This window comes from Dermacentor albipictus, chromosome 8 (genome assembly GCF_038994185.2).
Source record: "Dermacentor albipictus isolate Rhodes 1998 colony chromosome 8, USDA_Dalb.pri_finalv2, whole genome shotgun sequence".
In the NCBI taxonomy this organism is placed as follows: Eukaryota; Metazoa; Arthropoda; class Arachnida; order Ixodida; family Ixodidae; genus Dermacentor; species Dermacentor albipictus.
In genome coordinates, this window is record NC_091828.1 from 51,750,517 (window position 1) to 51,771,198 (window position 20,682).

General features: G+C 44.6%; 1 protein-coding gene across 8 annotated transcripts in view; it reads left to right on the plus strand.

Moving 5' to 3' along the window:
• The window catches only part of LOC135896027 (zinc finger protein 658B-like), a 200,821-nt gene that overhangs the window by 146,088 nt on the left and 34,051 nt on the right, over positions 1-20,682 (plus strand). For 2 of the 8 annotated variants that reach the window (XM_065424333.2, XM_070523380.1), the window contains exons 3-5: positions 3,076-3,204; positions 8,061-8,176; positions 17,540-17,746. In XM_065424333.2, coding sequence (XP_065280405.1) covers positions 3,101-3,204; positions 8,061-8,176; positions 17,540-17,746 — 427 coding nt within the window. In that variant the 5' untranslated portion in view covers positions 3,076-3,100. Of the gene's footprint in view, positions 1-3,075; positions 3,205-8,060; positions 8,284-17,539; positions 17,747-20,682 lie in introns of those variants that run through there. The other 6 variants (XM_070523381.1, XM_070523383.1, XM_065424334.2 and 3 more) reach the window with 5 other exon arrangements.

Here is a 20,682-nt window from a genome sequence, read left to right on the forward strand (position 1 = left end):
GCATGTTATGACTCGTTATGAACTCCAGTAAAACCATAACTGATCCACTTGCGCAGCTTGCATGTGACCTTCCAGACTGTATGAATCAGAAGAAAGGGGGTTAACTGAGGGGCCTGGTTCTTAGTAATCATATGATGAGAAGCCAACAAACAGACAGCAAGGAAAACATAGGGTAAATTACTTGTACCTATTAATTGAAATAAAGAAATTATAAATTAATGGCAATGAAAGTGGATGAAAAAACAACTTGCCACAGGTGCGGAATGATCCCACGTCTTTGCTTTATGCGTGCGATTCTCTAACCATTTGAGCTACTGCGGCATGCTTTCTCCATCCACATTCTTGCGTATTTATGTGTTATTACGTGAACTAACCTTGGGAGTGTTAGCCACCGTCACCACTCTCAAGCTTAGTCGGCGGATGTTCCAAACTTTATGCAACACTAACCCAGTTTGCTTTACTATTCTACATGTGTTGTGACATAACTTTCTGTTTGTGATTCAGGATCTAACGTGAGCCGCAAATGCTAACAACCTAATAATATTTTGTGTTATTCCTTACGCATCTTAAGCATTGATCGTACAACCATGCTAAATACTGCATGAATCAAAAGAACAAAACAGTTTGCAACCTGTCTGTCTGATTTCATATTTCAGACGAGCTCGAGAAGGTCGTGCATTTTGCGGCTTTTGCAAAGCGCTGTCTTGAAAGAAGGCAAAAGTCTCTAATTTGCCTGGCGCACCTCGTAGCTAGAACTTCAGGATAGCAGCCTCCAAGTATGGAAACCAAGTATGATTACATTTACGGACCCACACATGCAGTGTTCCCTTAGGTGCTAGGCAGCTGCCTTTCTTTGTCCCCTTGAGTGACCGGCTCTAGTAGCAGCCTACAGGATGCTTCGCTTTGCTTCTCTGCCCACAACAAGACATCTGCAGTGCAGTTAGGTGACGATTACTACACCTGAATCTTCATGAAGCTCTCCTGGCTTCTAATAATAAATTTTTGATTTTTTTGATTCTGCTTCTGATTCTTCTTGCCATGCGCATCATGCCGATCTCCGCAAATGCCTAAGCTTAGGATTTATCATCCTTCGTCTTTTTCACAGTCTCCGGCTGGATCCTGACCGTCGTGCATTTGTGTCTGTTGCCTTGTGTCTGTTGCTTCACATGTTTGGTTCCATACTCCTTACTTCGTCTGCCTTTATCATCTTTGGCCTATCCCTTTGCTTCACCATCTGCTCTGACGTACGCAAACAGCCATAGGCAACTTTTCCTGGCAGGCTGGCCGAACTTGCTGCCTCCGTACACACTTGGCCTAATGGGCCCTCCGTTTCTTGTGCGGAAAAACTTCCGCTGTGTACTGTTTTCCCCTCGCTTCCGGCTACCAGCAAGTTTGACTCATCACTGCGCTCAACTATCTCAGGAATCATTCCACGGTCCTCTGACTGTTGCGCAATAGGGAATACGTCTATCAGTCTCTGAGTTTCGTTCCATGTTTTTGCCCTGAAAGATCCCATATTGGAGAAGGGTTCTCCTTGTTCCGTCAGCGTTCGCTCCGACCTATTTGATTATCCATAGGTTACTTGCTCTGGCAGGCTGGCCAATTTTGCCGCGTCCCCACACACCTGGCTGTTCAGTGAAAGCTGTCCCATATATGGCTGCAGGTTCTTGTCGGAGTCCTGAGCTATGACAAATACCACCTATGTCTCACAGCTCCTGACTATGTGGTCTTTTCCTCCGCACTTGTAATACACAACGATCTTCCGTGCCTCCGTGTATACACCATCAGCGGGGGCATCTTCGTTTCTTCTGCTACTTTAGGTGTGTCACCCTCTTTCTCTTGATGTGTGCTGGGGGAATTTGAAGTCTCCGGTTTAAAATGCCTACAGAAATACTTGTTACCCTTTGGCTTCTGGGAACCATATCCTGCTTTGTCACTTGTTTCTGATTGTCACGGCTTACTCTGGAAACTTCGGAGTGTGCGCTAATGCCTGGCGAGTTCTGCTGCTCTCTTTTTGCCCTTCGAATTCGGTTTGAAATGCTAGACAGAAGGGTCTAAAGAAATCCTTCTTAGCCCTATCGTTGTCTCGCACTTTGTCCTCAGACAAGCACTTCATGAAACAGCAATACTGAACAGGATTAGTGCTGGTAATCTCTTGGTCCACAAGTCCCTGCTGACACCCTCTTTCTCAGTAAAACTTCATTTGGGCCTAGTTGGTGCATAATTCTGAACTTAAACTTACAGCGCAAACACCTAAGACGGACCACAACAGGATTATACGACACTCTTTCAAAAACGGCCAGGAAATTAACTATATCTTCCTCTACCATAAAAGTGTGGAGCTGAAATCACGCTATTTGCCATCTAAGTATCTGACTTTTCTGCTTAAGCTCTTCCATTCCAAGAACATGCCATTGTGCTGCCTCCTGCACACACCTCTGGTGTGTTTCTGCTTCATGTTTGCTTCTTTTTGCCTCTTCATGCTTGCGCCTCTCTGCTTCACGCTTGCGTCTTTCTGCCTCTTCATGCTGATGCCTCACATGCCTCTTCTTCACATTTGCACCTCTTGCACTCCTCTGCCATTTGCTTTCTTTCAACAATGGTTTCCCAAGCCTCTTCCGCTTGCTGGACTGTCACATCTTCTGCGTTCGTGACGTCCAGAACTGCTTCTTGTGTTGTTGCGTAGCTGACAAAAATGCCCAACTCTGCGCAAGTTAGAAGGAGGTCCTGTGCTATGAATTTCTCCATGGCGAATTTGTTGGCCTTCAAGATGCACCCTTCCATGAAACTAAAATTTGCTATTTAAGGAAGGTGAATTCCCAAAACAGTGCCTACCAGAAAACACAAACATACTCTCGTAGCATCTGCTTACTTGTACTAGTGAGAGCTTTGGTGACATGAAGAGCAAACATCAGGCCATAGCTAGCCCATCCTTATCACCATTAGGAGACTGCATAATTTCTTGTTCTTCGTGCTCTCTTTTTTACAAAATAATTTTCCTTGCCTCACCAGCCCCCTCCCAACTCCTCTCCTCATTCTGCAAAAGCTCTAATTTCTACCGTTTGCCTTTCGCAGGGCCAACCGAAATGCTCATCTGCTCATGACTTTCAAGGAGTTCTTGGATTTGCAACTTCTCCATGCTCACAAAGCACCCTGTGTTTCTTCCCCACTAGCAATCAGCCCACGAGACAATATATTCTCTGTGTATGTAATAAAATAACTAACAACACCAAACACTATTATGGATTGCCTGCGGTATGAGTCTGGTGAAAAGAGAAGCAAACATGTAGCACTCACCACACCAATGTAATCAGTGCCAATCGATCTCGTAAGCTGCCTGCATGTATTGTAAGATCGGTTCCATTATGGTGCCGTGCCAGGTGCCGAGAGAAAGAAGGGTTCCGAGCGACAATTACGGGAACAAGAAAAGGTTTTATATTCAGAAGTACATGCTTGAGTTTTAGACACAGGGCTCTTAACTTTCAGAGCACACTACATGCTAGAGTGTGTATTTCCGAGCTTCTTCCTTCTCGCATCCGTCCTAGTCCACCTTTTATGCCGTTTATTTCCCTCTTTCCCTCGTCAAGGGATTTCACAGGACAATCACAAACACATTACCATTCACCACCTCCTTCTCCCAACGTTGCACAATACGCGGCGGCTTCCACATGGCAAATTGAAGCGCCCATTGATGCCTTTCCCGGTAGTTCTAGACAATGACCCTGTCATCAATCAGTGACCTCTGCGTGATGGTCAGGAGAGGGTGACATTGTTATCTTGAAGCGAGCTGTCATTTCTGGGTGCTCGAAAGCCAAAGATCTGGAACATGACTACCTGTCCGTAAGACTCATGTGATGCTGATTGAGCTTCCTTGAGTGAACAATGAGTTGGGATCAGCACCTGTGATTGCCGGATGTCTGCAGGGGAATCATCCTTTGTTCTGACCGATCGTCAGGCACAACAGCAGCAAGTTGGTGACCGTAAGGGTTGCCAAACAAGTTCTGCAACTTTTGTTTAAGTGTATCTCAACTGGTCAGCTCATCTGCATGTGTCCTAAGCCATACTTGAGCTGTGCAATCCACCGAGGTAAAATACTATGTTGGCAAGCATGACAGTTGAGTCGCACTGGTTATTGGTGCTGACGCGTTGGTACAGGATGATCCAGTCATCGACGTCTTCCCCATCTTTCTCCAAGAATATGCCAGGATCACGTGGAATGGAGAGTACGATGTGGCTCGTTGGAGTAGCAGCAGGTGTCAGAGCCGGTTGAGTCGAGCTGTCATTTCCGGGAGCCATGACGGATGGCTCAATGTACCATTCACTGCGAGCCCCGTGGCGAGGACAGGGCATGTCTACCTCCACCAAATATGTTACAGGGGAAGTCACAGACAAGAAGCTACATACAAGTTTATTTACAAAATGAATACGCTGCACTTTGCCAAAAGACAACAGCCCATACTAGTAGTCTCTAGTTATTGTCATCGTTTTCACAGTGCTGGCCTCTTTTTTATCGTAACTATTGGTCCGTAACAATATTGATGGTTCTGAAAACTGTGAGTTCTGTGATCGTGAAGGCTGTATCCAGTGGGCATGCCTATCAATGGAAAAAGTGTTAGGGACCCCTTTTTCAGCATCAACTACTGTTTCAAAAAGGCGGGCTTTATGCACTAGAGCAAAACCCCCATGGTTGTGATAGCATCATGGTTGATGCTGCTAACATAACCGAGCCCTAGGAGCACGTCACTGTTTCTAGCCTCTATGTTGCTTTCTATGCCCTCTATAAAAAAAAAAAAATCCGATAAGTGGTAATGTAAGCCCATCTGTTTCATGAATAAACAGTGCATGTTTACCTGCAGAAAATATGTTTGGTCACTTTATTGTCACTGAAAAAGTTGAGATAACTTTTCTGAAAAATTTGTTAGTCTGAAGATATTAAATCTACAGTAAAAATATTTAACACTGAGGGTTCACATTTGGGGGTAAAATACTCTCGATGGTTTAAGAGGAAGATAATTAGTGGTGCATCGATTCTTTTAAGATGATTGGCAACTTTAATGTCAATAGCAGTCCGATGATTGGTGCACGATTGTTGATTGTATGTTAAGTAGTAATATGAAAAGTGCTCACACCTGTGACCCAATTTGGCGTCAATGTGGTTCAATAAAGAGCAGCACGTACCGAGTGCGGCTGCAAAGCACCTGAACAAGGCCTAGGTGAGTGCCGAATTCGAACATATCTATGTCGGTGTATCTACTATTTTATTCTTATAAGTATTTATGCAAACCCATCTGTATGTGTACTGATGAATAAACAATGCATGTTTACCTACAGAAAATATTGCCAATTTATAGTCCCTCTGAAAAAAATGTGTTAACTTTTTTGCAATATAGGTCAGTCTGAAGATGTTAAACCTGCAATAAATCAAAACTTAACCCGGAGGGGTCGCACTCGGAGAAAACAAAGTAGGCCCTAATAAGGTTAAGAAGAAGCAAATTTACGGTGCATCCATTCTTTTGAGATGATTGGTAACTTTAATGTCATTAGCAATCATGATTGGCGCACTATTGTTGGTTACGGTAGTGGTAGGGGTGTTGTTGGTAGTGGTGTCAAAGAGTTTTGTTCAACACTGGCACATGGACAGTGACTCAACTTGGCATCAAAGTGAAGAGCAGCATGTACAGTCATCAACAGATTGAAATGGACCACGGCTTAGGCGGCCGGAGCAGCTGCAGGGCTGCACCATCGCGCTGCTGTGGCGCGCTCACGATGAGCGTACCCAGAGTGACGTCAAACTTCGTCTCCGCATCCTTGTTTTCATGCTGGTGTTTGTCATGCTTAATAAATTGTAAGTGCGGCATTCGGCCTTTCAGCTACTGACGGTCGGGACGAAGGGACGCAGTAATGCCAGTAGTTTCGCCAGGAGTAGAATGCCAGTAGATTCGCGAGTAGTTCAGCACTTTGCACTGTTGGGCAGTAGTGGATGGCTGCAAGTCATCAAAGCACCGCAGTGTGAAGGAACCAGAACCCGATGTTATTTTTTTTCGTTTGCTTTTTTTTTTGTCGGCAATATTCAGTTGCGGACACAATAAAATGGAGCATGGCTTCGGTTCAAGAACGCAGACCAGTGCCAACTAGTGAAAAGGGCAGCTGGTGTTGAGATGTCTGCTCTCGCATGTCCGTCCTTTTTAGCTCGCAGTTTCTCCAACCCTTTAGCGTCTCCTTAGCACTCTTTATTCATGGAGAACAGTGCAAGATGATGCTGCTGTAACTGCAATGTCTGATGCGCTGCTGGAATAGGTTGTCGGGGGCGCAATTGTTCTCCAAGCCCAGCTTGCCCTGCATCTTACAGTTGGCACCTTAAAGGTACCCTCACCAGGCCTCATAGCAAATTTTTGTTATAGGCTGGAAGTAGTTATGTGTCCTCTAGGGAGCATTCTGCCGCAAAAAATTTTAAAATTGGCTCATTAATAGCAGAGATAGAAATATTTCAGTGCCACAAACCCATGATTTCTGCAGGCAGGCTTTACTGCCAAGCAAGACACTCTCTCTACTCGCCGTGTCTAGCCTCCACAAGCAAAATTCCTTCCCTGCATTCTCTCCTACCAGACCTCGAGGATCGCGTGACGCATACGTTTTTCTCACTTTTCTTTTCACTGTTATGCACTTCCGTGACAACATCGGGCGCGAGCTGTTCTCTCGTTCGTGAAGCGGACGAATTTTCTGCGCTGTGTGCAGGGAAACTGTACTAGTGGCATAATTCAGTGCTAAGCTAATACTGAGGCAGAACAAGCGGATCGCAGAGAATGATCACGCGCTAGAACACAGTAGAACATGGCACAGTTTCGGTACCTGCGCACGTGACCGCACGACCGTGGGAACAAGCAGACGAAGCGGAGAAGGAAGAACAGCATTCCGTTTGAGATTTCAGATCTTTCCGCGGCACATGGCAATGAAATACTTTGCAGACACGATTGTTGTCACGTGCTTTATGCTCTGCGCATGTCGGCTCAAAATGGCCAGACCTGGTGAGGGGCCCTTGAAGCAAGAACATTTATTTCACTGATTTTTCCAACAAAATCAAAGGTTGCCTGCATCCATCATCTACTTACGGCGAAAAAAGTTTCCAGTTCATCCCGACTTGGAAAATGTCCAGCGACCCGATCGAGCCAATGTTTGGCTTTCTGCGCCGCATTGCCGGGTACAATGACATGCTGGACGTAAAGAGCGCAGCATGTGTCCTGGAAAAAATGCTGAAGACCAGAATCGTGTCAGCTTCCAGTGAAAGCAATGTGAAGAGCTTGACCACATTCTCATCACAGCATCTTACTCTTATTCAACAGGAATTGCATGGTGCGACAAGCACCTTTGATGAGGTCCTAAACATGGCAGCGCAGGGGTTAAAAAACTGCCTTTCAGCTCGACCATTTGTCTCCACCCCTCAGATCGCCAGCGTGGCCATGATTGGCAGATACATCGTGCGTGCGGCGAGTGAGCACATTCCCTGTGCAGGCCGCATAGCGTTCCTACGGCGAGCAAAAAGCAGCACTCCTAAGCACGGGCCCATTGCTCATCGAGACTGTGGTGGCCTGTTTTATCGATCTCAGGAACTGCTGAATCTGCTCATAGGTTTTCGGAGATTCGTAGAATGTGTGCTTCCTCATTGGAGGCCCGTCGCAAAGCCCTTGAACTTTACGCACAGTTGATTGTGCAAGAGCCCATGAGCCTACCAGTGATGAGCTGTGGAATTACCGACACTGACCACTGCAAAGAGCTGCTACTGCTTCTAAGTTCCAGGAAGTTTTATCAGGCCGCTTTTTAAATATTTTGCTCAAGGAGTGGCTGACAGCAATGCTGCCGCGAAACTGCTTGAAAGGAAACCCCCTGTCAGGAAAAGTTCTCAAGTTATAGTAGAAATTTCTGCAAGGAAATGATTGTCGCGATCTTGTCGTCCATCCCTGAAGCATAATTTGTGAGTAATGGAAACGAAGCCTGCTGACTGCTGAAATACCTCTTCTCTACCTTTGCCTCCTCTTTTCCCTACTTTCCTCTTTCCTCCACAGTTGGCATATCGATGAAGTGCAATACTTCGAACAGCTGAAGCAAGGTGCTTTGATGATGTTCTGGAGCAAAGGTGAAGTGGACGAGTCGATGAAGAGCGCCGAGCTGGATGCCTGCGGTATGTAGTCATTGGACATTGGTGTGGAGACTTTTGATGAATCGTGGTCGTCATTGTCAAAGAGTAACGAGCAGGGATGCTTAAGGAGACAGCTGCTTGAGCATCATGTCAGCATTCCTCTCATGACTGACTTCATTGTGGCTAAAGACGAGTATGTCATCCATGAGCTTGATGACTCCTGTTATTCCGATCAAGATTTCAGATTTGCATTGTCCGCAGTATTTTGGTGTTGATGTTATGCCGATTGAATGGGAGGTTTGTGAAACGCAAAATGCCCAGTTGGCAACATGAATGTCGTCAGCTCTAGGCATGGCGGGGAGAGAGGAATTTTGGTGGGAGCCTGAATATGCATTGTCTTCAAACAACTGTTGCCTCACTTGGCTGTTAACACGCCCTTTTCTTTCCCTGAGCCAGTACATACTTCAGTGTGTTCCATTTACATAACAAAATTTCTTCGTTCTTGAATCAAATGTCTTGTTTGGTTCTTTTTCAAGTTTTTTGTGTTAATTCATAGCAGTGCCTTAACACAAAATAACGTAACAGTACTGAGAGCGTGTTCGACGCGTCGAAGCTGCCTGATGACTTCGTGTCCCATTCATGTTCAGTCAGAAAGAAAGGCATTTAATGTGTAAGATTAAAAAAATATACTTGCTAAGGTGTGCCTCACAGTATTCTCGGCAATGGTGAACTTAAGGAGCCTGCCAGCCCTGAGCTGCCGTCGCTGTGGTTGCAGCAACCACTATTTCAGACCGGCTCAGCAATGCTAAAGCTGATCGGAAAGAAAAGCAATCAGCAGGAATTTTGAGCATACATTTCTTCACCATTCATTTTTTTTAACACTAACTAATCCTGACTAAATTTTATCTTTTTGAAAAGCTGCCAAATTAATGTAATGCTCAAAACTTCAAAACTCATTGCACGACATTGTCGAAAGATGGCCGAATGCTTATAAAAATGCTAAAAATGAGTTGCATCAATGGAAACCATAAATGTTCTGTTATGTCCGAATACACACAAAAATTAAAGTAAGCATGTCATATCATTCACATTAGAATATTTCTAATAGCTCCAAAGAAAAATTTTGTGGCGAAGTAGGTGCGTGCTCTACGTCGCGCCTCCAGTGCATGTTACAAGCATACAAGCAACCGCTTGCACAACGTGTAGCCAGATGCACCGCTGCTCTGACACAGTGTTGCCAATAGCATCACTCCGGCTCCAGCAGTACAGTTGGGAGCACGACTACGGGGCGATCTGCTCGGATTTTGTGTTGGCCACCCTCTAATGACAATACAAGCGACGTCCAAGGCATAATTATGTTTAGAGGAGGCCTTGGTCAGTGCTACACAGATACCGAGGCTGGCACAAGTGGATCACAGAGCATGACCACATGCTGGAACGGGCTAGAAAATTATAAAGTTTCATTGTGTTTACTTGCAACTGAACGATGTAGGAATAAGCAGACAAAACAGAAATACAGTCGTACCTTCTTATAACAATATTCATTCAAGTGCCACAAAAAATCCATTGTTATAACTGGGTTCCACGAAAAAAATGGGGAATGGCGTAGCGGTTCTGAGAAAAATATAATGGCGCGAAGGTCAGTTCGCCTCCCCACCACCTTCCTCCATCTGCCTTCTGATTGTGTTGACTCGATCAACTGTTTAACTCTGCTTCCTGCGCGCTTCGATCGCATGTTGTTAAGAAGCCGCGACTGCCGTTGTTCAAGAACGGCACTGGTATAACAACTGCAAAGAAGAGTCATGGGCGGCAAATGACATACGAGCTCAACCGAGGCATCCTTTTGGTGGCCCCGAAAGGCGCTTTTTAAAGTATGCGGGAAGGCTGCTAGGGCAACATCTCGGCTTGAGAAATCCAGAAGAATTGCTCGAGCGAGATCGCCACAAGCATCTCGCCACCTACCCCCCCACTGGCTTGCTTGAAAAAAACGCATGTTCGTCAGCCTTGCTCGCTTTATGCGATTTGCCGACACCCTTCTCCAAGGCATTTAGGTGCCCCATGTAGGGAAGCGGAAGGTCCCTCGCAAAAACAAGCTCATGAGGGACTGAATCATATGCTGGACCTCCTGCGCGGACAATTTTGACGCAGCCTGCCTTACTCTGTCATCGCTGCTGTCGGCATCTGATGCAAGCATGTTTGCGACGATCACCTCATCGGTTAGAAGCACTTTGTTTCCAAATTTATAGTAGTGCGCTTTCTTTTCACCGGCAATGTCGTGCATTGCGGATTATCAGTGGGCTGATGAGCCATCTTCTGTTTCAGTGGCATGTCAAACTAGGCTGAGAAACAATGTGGCCAGGAATGACTTCGAAGCAACGAACAAAGACGAGCATGAGCGACTTAATTCGTTAGCAGAATTGCGCAGAATGAGGGCCAGAGATTAAAGGACCAACTGTGAGGTCCGAGCGAGCAATCTAGGAGCAGCACCGGCAGCATTGTCAGTGCAGTTGGAGCAGTCCAGTCATGTTTCGGAGGGTGGCACAGTGCAGATCTAAGGGCGCAGTCCGTTCGTGTTCGGAGGGGTGGAAATGTGACGGAAGGAATGTGCGCGATGGTGGTGTGCATCTCTCATGGAGAGAAGCACTGGGCAGCTTGCATTTCATGTTTCCTTCTTTCTTTTGAAGGATTTCGCATTACATTACCTTTTGGTATGGACACCCAGCAGCCATACTTGATCGTTATAAATGATAATGCGTCATGAGGACATTGAAGTAAGCAGGTTATTTCCCCATAGAAAACTTACAAAAGTTTATGGTGCAGCTGCTTTTCGTTGTTATAACCAATATATTGTTGAAACCGGTATAGTTATAAAAAAAGTTCGACTGTACATCTCTCTTGCTGTGGTGCAAAGTAAAACAAACAGCAGACATTCGGTCTGCATGTTATATTATTTCTCTAAACTTTAATTCGTCTCTTGAGACAACAGATTACACAAATAACACATGTTGCCTTGAATAATTCTTGAAGGGTCACATGTCACTATGAGCAACATCACAGCATACACATGTACGTAGGCGCTTTTTTTGATATAAGTCATCCCCTCATCTTGGAGCGCAGGCCCATGAGGAAAAGAGTGAACGGTGTTAAGTTCGAAATTTTATCTGTTTCTGCGGTGTGTACTGATGTAATTTTAGCATCCTTGATTATGAGTCCGCATTGTATGCGCTGTGCTTGTCAGCTCAAAATGGCCAGACCTCGAGGGGCCCTTTATTGCGAAAGTGGGGGAAAATTGGGTGGGGAAACAGGTGACTGGCAACTATGTCATGAACTCTAGAATTAGAAGATGAGAGATGTGGCCGACTTCATGGAAATGAATCGCCTCTGAGTTATGAATACCTTCTTCTGGAAGCGGAATAACAGGAAGTGGGCCGGGAAAAGTCGTAATGGGGACACAAGAAATGAAATAGATTTTATACTTTGTGCCGACCCTAGCATAGTGCAAGTTGTAGAAGTGTGAGGTCGGGTAAATAGTAGTGATCATAGGTTAGAGAGGTCTAGGATTGTTCTCAATTTGAAAAGAGAAAGGACAAATTAGTTGGGAGGGAGCAGGCCAGCCAACCTAGACACAGTCGGGGTAAAAGTAGATGACAAGACAGGGGTAATTGGAGATCACTGGGAGAGGCTGCTCATTGAAGAGTGGTACATACCGAGTACCACATACCCAGTGACCCTACTTAGCATTAAAGAAGTTTGTTTAATAGCAGCACATACCCATTGTTACATGCTCAGCGACCGAAGTTGGGCCGGCAGTTAGTTCTGAACCCAGTTCCTAGGGACAGCACAGCGACCAAATGCTCTACCCATTTGATCATAGACTGCACACAAACCCAAGTTGGCAGGAAAGAGGTTATGTGCCGTCATACATACGTACCTACACACCTACCGCTAAAGGGGTAATGTTCTTAATTTATTTATTTATTTATTTAAGATACTTTCAGGGCCCGAAGGCATTACAGAAAGGAGTGGGTGAACATAACAAAACATTTGTGCAATATACAAAGACAGATTCAATGTGGCATTTCATGAATGCTGGTTTTGAAGGCGTCGGTATCCAGGATGGCTGCAACGGTGGCGGGAAGGTGGTTCCAATCTTTGCTTGTGCTAGGGATGAATGCACTACTGCAAAGTTTAGTACGTGAAGACGGCACACCAACTTTGAAACTATGGTCAGAGCGAGATGATATGACGGTTGGGTGATGAGCTGTTCTTTCAACAAAGGGTTGTGATGGTATATTTTATGGAATAGCGAAAGGCGGAAGCATCTACGACGGAAAGAAAGTTCTGGCAAGTTAAGTGTTTTCTTCATTGAGGTAACGCTAGCATGTCGGGAGTAGTTTGATAAGATGAAACGTGCTGCACGATTTTGAATGGCTTCTATGCTGTTTATGAGTGTAATGTTAGCTGGGTCCCAAATGGCGCATGCGTATTCTAGTTTGGAGCGAACTAATGTTTTGTACAGAGTTAGTTTCAGTGACGATAGTGCGGATGAGAAGTTTCGGCACAAATAGCCCAACATGCGATTGGCATTGCTACATATAATGTCGACATGCATGTGCCAGGAAAGGTTGCTGGTGATGTTTAGTCCAAGGTATTTGTACGACGAGACAACTGAGAGAGGGCTATTATTCAAGAAATATGTATGCAGATTAGTAGTATTAGTACGCTGTGATACCCGCATGCATTTACATTTGCTTAGGTTAAGCTTCATAGACCACTTGTTACACCATAACAGAACGTTATTAATGTCGTCTTGGAGTTTACGATAATCAGTGAGGTTAGTAATTTTATTATATATAACGCAGTCATCAGCAAAAAGTCTAATACATAGTTGAAAATTTCACACAGGAAGCAAGATCATTAATATAGATTAGAAAAAGTAGAGGACCGAGAACCGACCCTTGCGGCACGCCTGACGTTACCGCGAGGGGCGCAGACGACGAAATGTTAGCGATTACGTATTGTGTTCTATCAGCAAGAAAGTTCTTAATCCAGTTCAGTACTAGCGGGTCAATGTTAAGAAGGCTAAGTTTATAGATTAGTAGGTTATGGGATACGGTATCGAAGGCTTTAGCAAAATCGATAAAGATGCAATCGGTGTCAAATCCTAAGTCGGTGTTAGAAAAGAGGTCGTTAGTAAAGCAAGCTAGTTGCGTTTCGCAGGAGAAGGATTTCCTAAAGCCATGCTGACTGTTGTTAAAAAAAGAGTTCGTCTCAAGAAAATCAACTATGTGGGAATATATTATGTGCTCCAGAATCTTACAGGGAATGCTGGTTAGTCATATGGGACGATAGTTTTCGGGACAATGTGTGTTACCTGATTTGTGAACAGGAACCACCTTCCCCACCTTCCAGTCGCTTGGTAGTGATGAGCAGTGTAATGATTGTTGGAATATCCTAGAAAGAATAATTGATGAATACAGTTCAGTACACTTTAGTATTTTTGAATTAATTTCATCTGAACCCGCCGAAGAAGATATCTTCAAATTACCGATTAGTTTTCTAATTCCCACCCAGTCTATAAGAATTGAATCCATTGGGGTATCATAAACTGTCATAGAAGGTGGCAAAAGCATAGGTGCAGCGTCATGAAAAAAGGAAGCAAAGATATTGTTAAAAATTGTGCAACACTGATCACTTTGAACAGGGGTATTAGACTGGGACAATTGTATTGCGGCTGGTGTATTACCACGAACAACATTCCAGAATTTACGTGGGTTGACATGTAAGTATGATGGTAATGTAATGTTGAAAAAGGTTTGCTTAGCTTGGGAAATGGCGCTACAATATTCATTGTTGATGCGGTGATATTCGGACCAACGAATCGGGTTGTTAGAGTTTTTTGCGGAACGAAATAACCGTTTTTTCTTGTTCCGAAGACGGCGCAAGGCGGCCGTAAACCAAGGCGACTGGGGATTACAGTGTACTTTTCGTTGCGGAACATATTTTCGAATTAGGAATAGCAGTTTGCATTTATAAAGGGACCAGTTTTCTTGAAGTGTTCGTTGGTCGAAATCGGGCATCACTGCATCCATAAAATGCTCAATTTCTTGCGTAATTGCGGGAATATCAGCTTTGGAATAATCGCGAATTGTCTTGACCTTCTTTGTGTAAGAAAAGCGTGTTTTTAAATCAAACTGCAGCAATGAATGATCACTTATCCCAGGAAGATAAGTTAAGGAGGAAACTAGGTCGGGGGTAGTAGACAGCACTAGGTCAAGTGTGTTAGAAGATGTTGGAGTGACTCGGGTTGGTTTGTGGACCAGCTGTGTTAAGTTGAAGTCAAAGCACAAATTTAAGAATGCAATGGACTCGGCTGAAGTACGTTTAAAATTAACACAGTCAGTCTCCCATATTATATCTGGAAAATTAAAGTCCCCCAAAATGAATAACGGAGAGTTGGGAAACCTAACAATCAGTTTGTTAAGGACATCATGGAAATCTGCAGAAAATGTAGAGGACGAAGTTTGTGGTCTATAACATGCGCAGAATATAAAGGAACGGTCTGAAATGCTCACGCGCACACAGACTAATTCTAGGGGTGATGTAATGTCAATAACAGATGAATTTAGGTTGTCTTTGATGGCAATCAAAACGCCCCCTCCTGACCGCATATCGCGGTCACACCTATAGATGTTATAAGCACTTTCGCAGTCGAATATTTCACTGTTCTTTATTTTCGCGGAAAGCCAAGTTTCAGTAAGGACAATGACGTCAGCGGCGCAAGAATCGATAGTTGAAGATAAAGCTGTTCGCTTGTTGGAAACGCTACGCACATTAGTGAAAAGAACAGACACGCTATTTTGACAAGGTCGACTCGAAGATAGCTATGCAGACTGAGAGGAAGGATTTATAGGACCTGTGGCATTGTTATTTACTTCAGTGGCGAAATCGGAAGAATGGAGTTCGCAGATAGTATCGGTGACAGAAGAATACACATAGGTTTTCTTGTTCATGACTAATTTATTTGTCCGCAAAGAAAACGATTGCCCGCTAGCTTTTCCGAATTCAATTAGTTTCTTTCGAGATTGGCGTGTAGCCCTGCAGAAATCTTCTCCCACCGATATTTTTGTGGCCTTTAGTAGGCCTTTCAGTGACAGGATCTTTTCTCTTGTTTTGAATGATGAAAACTTGATAATTATGGGGCGAGTCTTGCCGACCACAAAAGAGCCAAGACGATGTGCCCTAGCAATCGCTTCATCAGATATTTCTAATTTTAGATGGTTTTTAATAAAATCGCGCACGAGGATTTCAGTTTGTGCCCATGTTTCCGAAGCGTTATCGACAACCCCATAGAACAAAAGGTTGTCCCTCCGGGATCGATCCTCTAAGTCGTCAAGCCTTGACTTTAATTCAGAGTTTTCAGTACTAATGGCAGTAGTAACTATTTTGGATATGTCCGTGGGAGGCGAGGAAGATTGAAGTGTTTCCACAACTGTTTCAAGGGTTAGCAATCTGGTTGACAGGTCCGACACTTTGTGAGTGAGGGCTTCTTGGGTTGCTTTAAGTTCCGAAAAGGAACGCATCACGTCTTCATGACGGGACTCAGCTAAAGCGGATAAAGCAGCAATGGCAGCAAGGACTGGGCTAGTTACATCATCAGGCCCAGGATTCATCTCTACATCCCCGCAGAGAACGAGCAGTTTAGAAACGTGCACACAATCACAAAAAGTGGTATATAACACACTCGGGCACGGCAGGAGCAGCAAAAAGACGTTATTTGAACGCTTGCAATGCAGTGACAGACTGCCACTAACCTGCACATAGAAGAAGGAGACATTGAGCGGCGAGCGCATTTTGGCTGCTCCTCCGTGCCCACTGAAGGCGGCTAGGCCGTGCCAGTCCTTTAAGTAGTGGCACCGTTGTGACGTTGCGTGTGACGTGTTGAAGAGGGAGGCGTGGCAGGTCTCATGGCGATGACGACAGCAGAACCCACACTGCTCGGCTGATGTCGAAGATGGAAGCACTCGTGCTGACGATATCTGGTAATCAGCAGCTTGTGGTACCGAGCCTACCAATCCGCCAAAGAAGAAAATCTGCACATAAAAGAAGGAGACATTGAGCGGCGAGCGCATTTTGGCTGCTCCTCCGTGCCCACTGAAGGCGGCTAGGCCGTGCCAGTCCTTTAAGTAGTGGCACCGTTGTGACGTTGCGTGTGACGTGTTGAAGAGGGAGGCGTGGCAGGTCTCATGGCGATGACGACAGCAGAACCCACACTGCTCGGCTGATGTCGAAGATGGAAGCACTCGTGCTGACGATATCTGGTAATCAGCAGCTTGTGGTACCGAGCCTACCAATCCGCCAAAGAAGAAAATCTGCACATAGAAGAAGGAGACATTGAGCGGCGAGCGCATTTTGGCTGCTCCTCCGTGCCCACCAATGAATGCTGTTGCATTGAAAATGAACTTTAGACCAGCAATGTAATGTGTAGGGCAGGTAACCGACGGCCTATCAGGGTTACTGAATTGTTATCAATCGAACTGACATGCAATCCTCGGCAGCAGACAGGTAGTGTGAGGAAATAGAAAATTTGCAAGCACGGGATGGTGTTGTCACGTAGTAGTGGCGGTGAGGAAAGCAGCAATACTAAAAATGAGGAAACTAGCATTTTATATGGTCAACTTGTGCCCTCAAAAAACACGTCATACTCAGAGAACAGCGACAGTGGCAAACACAGTCCGCGATCGGTGAAAATCTGAACAGCGGGTGAAGCACGTCGGCTTTTATCAGTCAGTTGTCGAATGTTCCAGAGTAGCTGCTGGGACCCGCGTGCCTTTCCACAAAGTTCTACACCATTTGTGTCGTGCATACATGCACTCAGCTTACGCAAGGTTCGGCTACAACAGACAGCAGATAGAAGCATCGATAACATTTTAAAAACTTCCGATACATGCAAACGCGTCCTGCGCTGAGCGATAACACATTGTAGATGGTAAAAGCGCTCACCCGTAAAAGATAAACGAGGTCATGTGTCAGTATCATCTGACACAAGACATGGGGTGACACGAGATCCTACAGTTGACATTAAATAGGCTGATTGCAATGAGCTTAGGATGGTGCAATAACTTCTGATGAGTTGGACTACACCAATAGCTTTAAAATGCATGAGATGAAAAATTGTCTCAAATATGTTCTGCTGTCATAAGCCTTTCACAAAAGGAGGTTGCCCTGCTTTCGAGTATCCAATGTGGATTGTCCTTTGTAGCCCTTTAGGAATACTGAACCTTAAGGGCTATTTTGTGTTCCTCGGGTATGCATTGTGAAGTGCTCCTGTATTTATTCTATTGTATTTACCTCTTGTTCTTGATGCTGTAACAGGACTGCAATCGCCTCACTTATTTTCTGCAGGCCTCACAAATGCGATGAGCCTAGCTGAAAGCATCACTGCCAAAATGGCATGCCATGCCCCTTCAAAGATCGGTGGTCAGGTCGAGGTTGGCATGCAGTGCAGCTTGTCTCTTGCTGACAAGTCTGTTGGGTGCTCGTTCAAACCAGGGAGCGAGTCTAGGAGCGTGCAGACTATGGAGGCTGTGGAGCAGTTAAGCTCCACCTCAGGTGGGCAATGACCGGCACTTTCTTTACATTTGCTTCTTATACGAGTGTGGTAAATGACCAAGTCTGCCTAGCTTGGCACGACTTGCTCAAGTGTGTGTGATGTTCTGTCGCTGAGGATAAATTAGCAGGTATTTTATTGTTGACTGCATAGTGATTGAGGCAAAAGGCAAAAATACTGCCCTACTGAGCACATTGAAGTACCTTAGATGGCAGAGCTTAATCCAGAGCCCTCTTGTCCTGGTGTTGTGGCCCTTACATTGGTCCACGATAATGTTACACCCAGTGAGTCTATTAGTTATGTATAGATCCGTGTATGAGTAAGAACATGAATATACTTCAATGGAGAATGGAAGTTGACCTCTGGATTTGATGTGAATAAAATTCAAACATAATGCAGTCAACTATAAAACATAACTTTATCAATATGCTCATTCATTGAGCGAGCTGAATATGCTACGCGAACTGTAAGGATTCTTGTCCTGGGACAGGTTTTGGTGACGACATCCCAGAGCACATCATCGGCGATGACTAAGCGGGACTACGCATGCGCAACACTGCCCTCAGGCAATGAGCACCATGCACTGGGCTCCTGAGGTGCACACCAGCAATCGCTTCAGACAACCTGTATGCGTGTTGAGGTGAATGCTGGTTTTGGTCCTCTCTCGTCAATAGCAGCTTCCGTTTTTTTTTTTTTCCGTGTTTACCGACTGCAGTGGCCAACGGGACCTCTTCTGTACCAACAGTTTGTCCCAGCAGATACTTATTCTTCCTCAGCACTCTTGTTACAATATGCTATCCACCTTTGTTGATGCGAAAAGTGAAGCGTTTTCCCTTTGATAAATGAGGCACTAATGAGCAATTCAGATGCCTTTGCAGTGAATTGAATCTGCTGTCATCAGGAGAACTCGTCCACGGTGCTCACTAGAGAATTCCATCACAGTGTCTTCAATTTCACTGTCAACAAGGTATCCGTTGCACAACAAAACTTCCAGTGAAAATAGACAGTTGCTCTCTATTTGCTATTCATGTGTACCATATGGTACACTGCCACACTCTTGCTTTGCGCTTCCACCCATGTTATCACATTGTTTTCAAATGCATTTATAAAGCCCTGACATGTTGTTTTTGCACAACTCGTGTTTGGACAAAGTTTGCACATTTGGCGTGTTTGCCACAATAATGACAAAAACTATGCTCCTTTCTCCACTTTGACATCTGCAAAGAAAATTTATTTTGTTTCACAGTATACTAAATGACGGACACAGGAAGATCGTGCTAGTTATTTTGCGACAACTGACCAAAACCCAACCTGTCCTTGGTAATTCAGGTGCGTGCAGTTGCAGTGTAAGATTAGCAGAATGGTTTACAACAGGTTTAATAACAGAAAGTCGAATTCGAATATGTTTTTTTTCACACTATAATAATGATGCAATCACCGAGTGATTTCTTTGGACACCGTATTTTCTGGGCCAGCGGGAATACTTTAACTTCGCAATATTATTGCCGATTTGCTCCATATAGTTATGTATAATAATAACGAAAATTTTTAATGTTTCGAACTGTCACAGTATACTACATGACAGACACAGGAAGATCGTGCTAGTTATTTTGCGACAACTGACCAAAACCCAATCTGTCTGTGGTAATTCAAGTGCGTGCAGTTGCAGCGTAAGATTAGCAGAATGGTTTACAACATGTTTAATAACAGAAAGTTGAATTGGAATATGTTTTTTTTTTCACAGCATAATAATGATACAATCTCCGACTGATTCTTTTGGACACCCTATTTTCTGGGCTGGCCGGAATACTTTAACTCGGCAATATTATTGCCAATTTGCTCCATATAGTTATGTATAATAATAACGACAATTTTGAATGTTTCGAACTGCTCTCGTTTAATTTTTCAGAATTTTTCTCACAATCGCAAGTTTGACACTACTGAAAATGCAAACAACATCGCTGTCGTTTTTTTTTTCTGCAGCCTCAAAGCAGCATTGCACACATCTTGCATGCCAATTCAGAGCTACCATTTCAGGTACAGCCTCAATAGGCACCACTTGATGCACTCTCCCACGTTCCTTTGTGCTCTCATTGCTGTCGGCACTCATCAGTCGCATATGGCCAGTGGTAGTCTTTGTATCGCCACTCATGTGCATTGTGGTTTTCTTCAGCTGCATACTGTGATGCTAGGCTTAGCCAATCAACAACTGATTGTCTTCCGTGGTTTCATCGCCAGTTGTTAACAATGGTGCCGACACTGGCTTCGTCATCCGCCGCCTTCCGACAAAGGCTTTGAAGTGAGGAAATCATAGCATAGTGACGATGGAAAAGAAGGACACCATTATCAGGAAAGTGCAAAGGGGCTTGTTGCAATCACACGTCGCAAAAGAATTAGAACTCTCGAAGCAGACAATATTAGTCTACATAAATAATAAGGTAAAGATTTTGGAAGCCACTGAGAAATCTTCCCGATCTCGACAGAAGAATGTCAGCCACAGTGCCCACCCAAAACTTGAAGCTATTCTAATGTGACTGAAACCCATGATCGCCATTCAAGTGCTGGTGTCCGGTGATGTTTTAAATCAAAAGGCAGAAGCCGTAGCGCTTCATATGAACATTGAGGATTTTCAACTTAGTGATGGCTGGGTCCAAAATGTTAAGGAGCCCCTCACCAGATGTGGCCATTTTGCGCCGACAGGCACCGTGTATACAATGCGTGCTAGCAATCGTGTCTGCTAAGTATTACATCGCTATGTGCCGTGGAAAGAGCTGAAATTTCAAGCCAAATGCCGTTCGCTCTTCTTCTTGCAAGCTTTGTGCTCCCAGCTGGAGAGTTGACATATTTCTCACAAGTGCGCCTACGTACATTGCATTGCTGTAACGTCACGCATAGTGACACATGACTCTGTCTGGCCTATGGCGAATTCGTCAGAGAA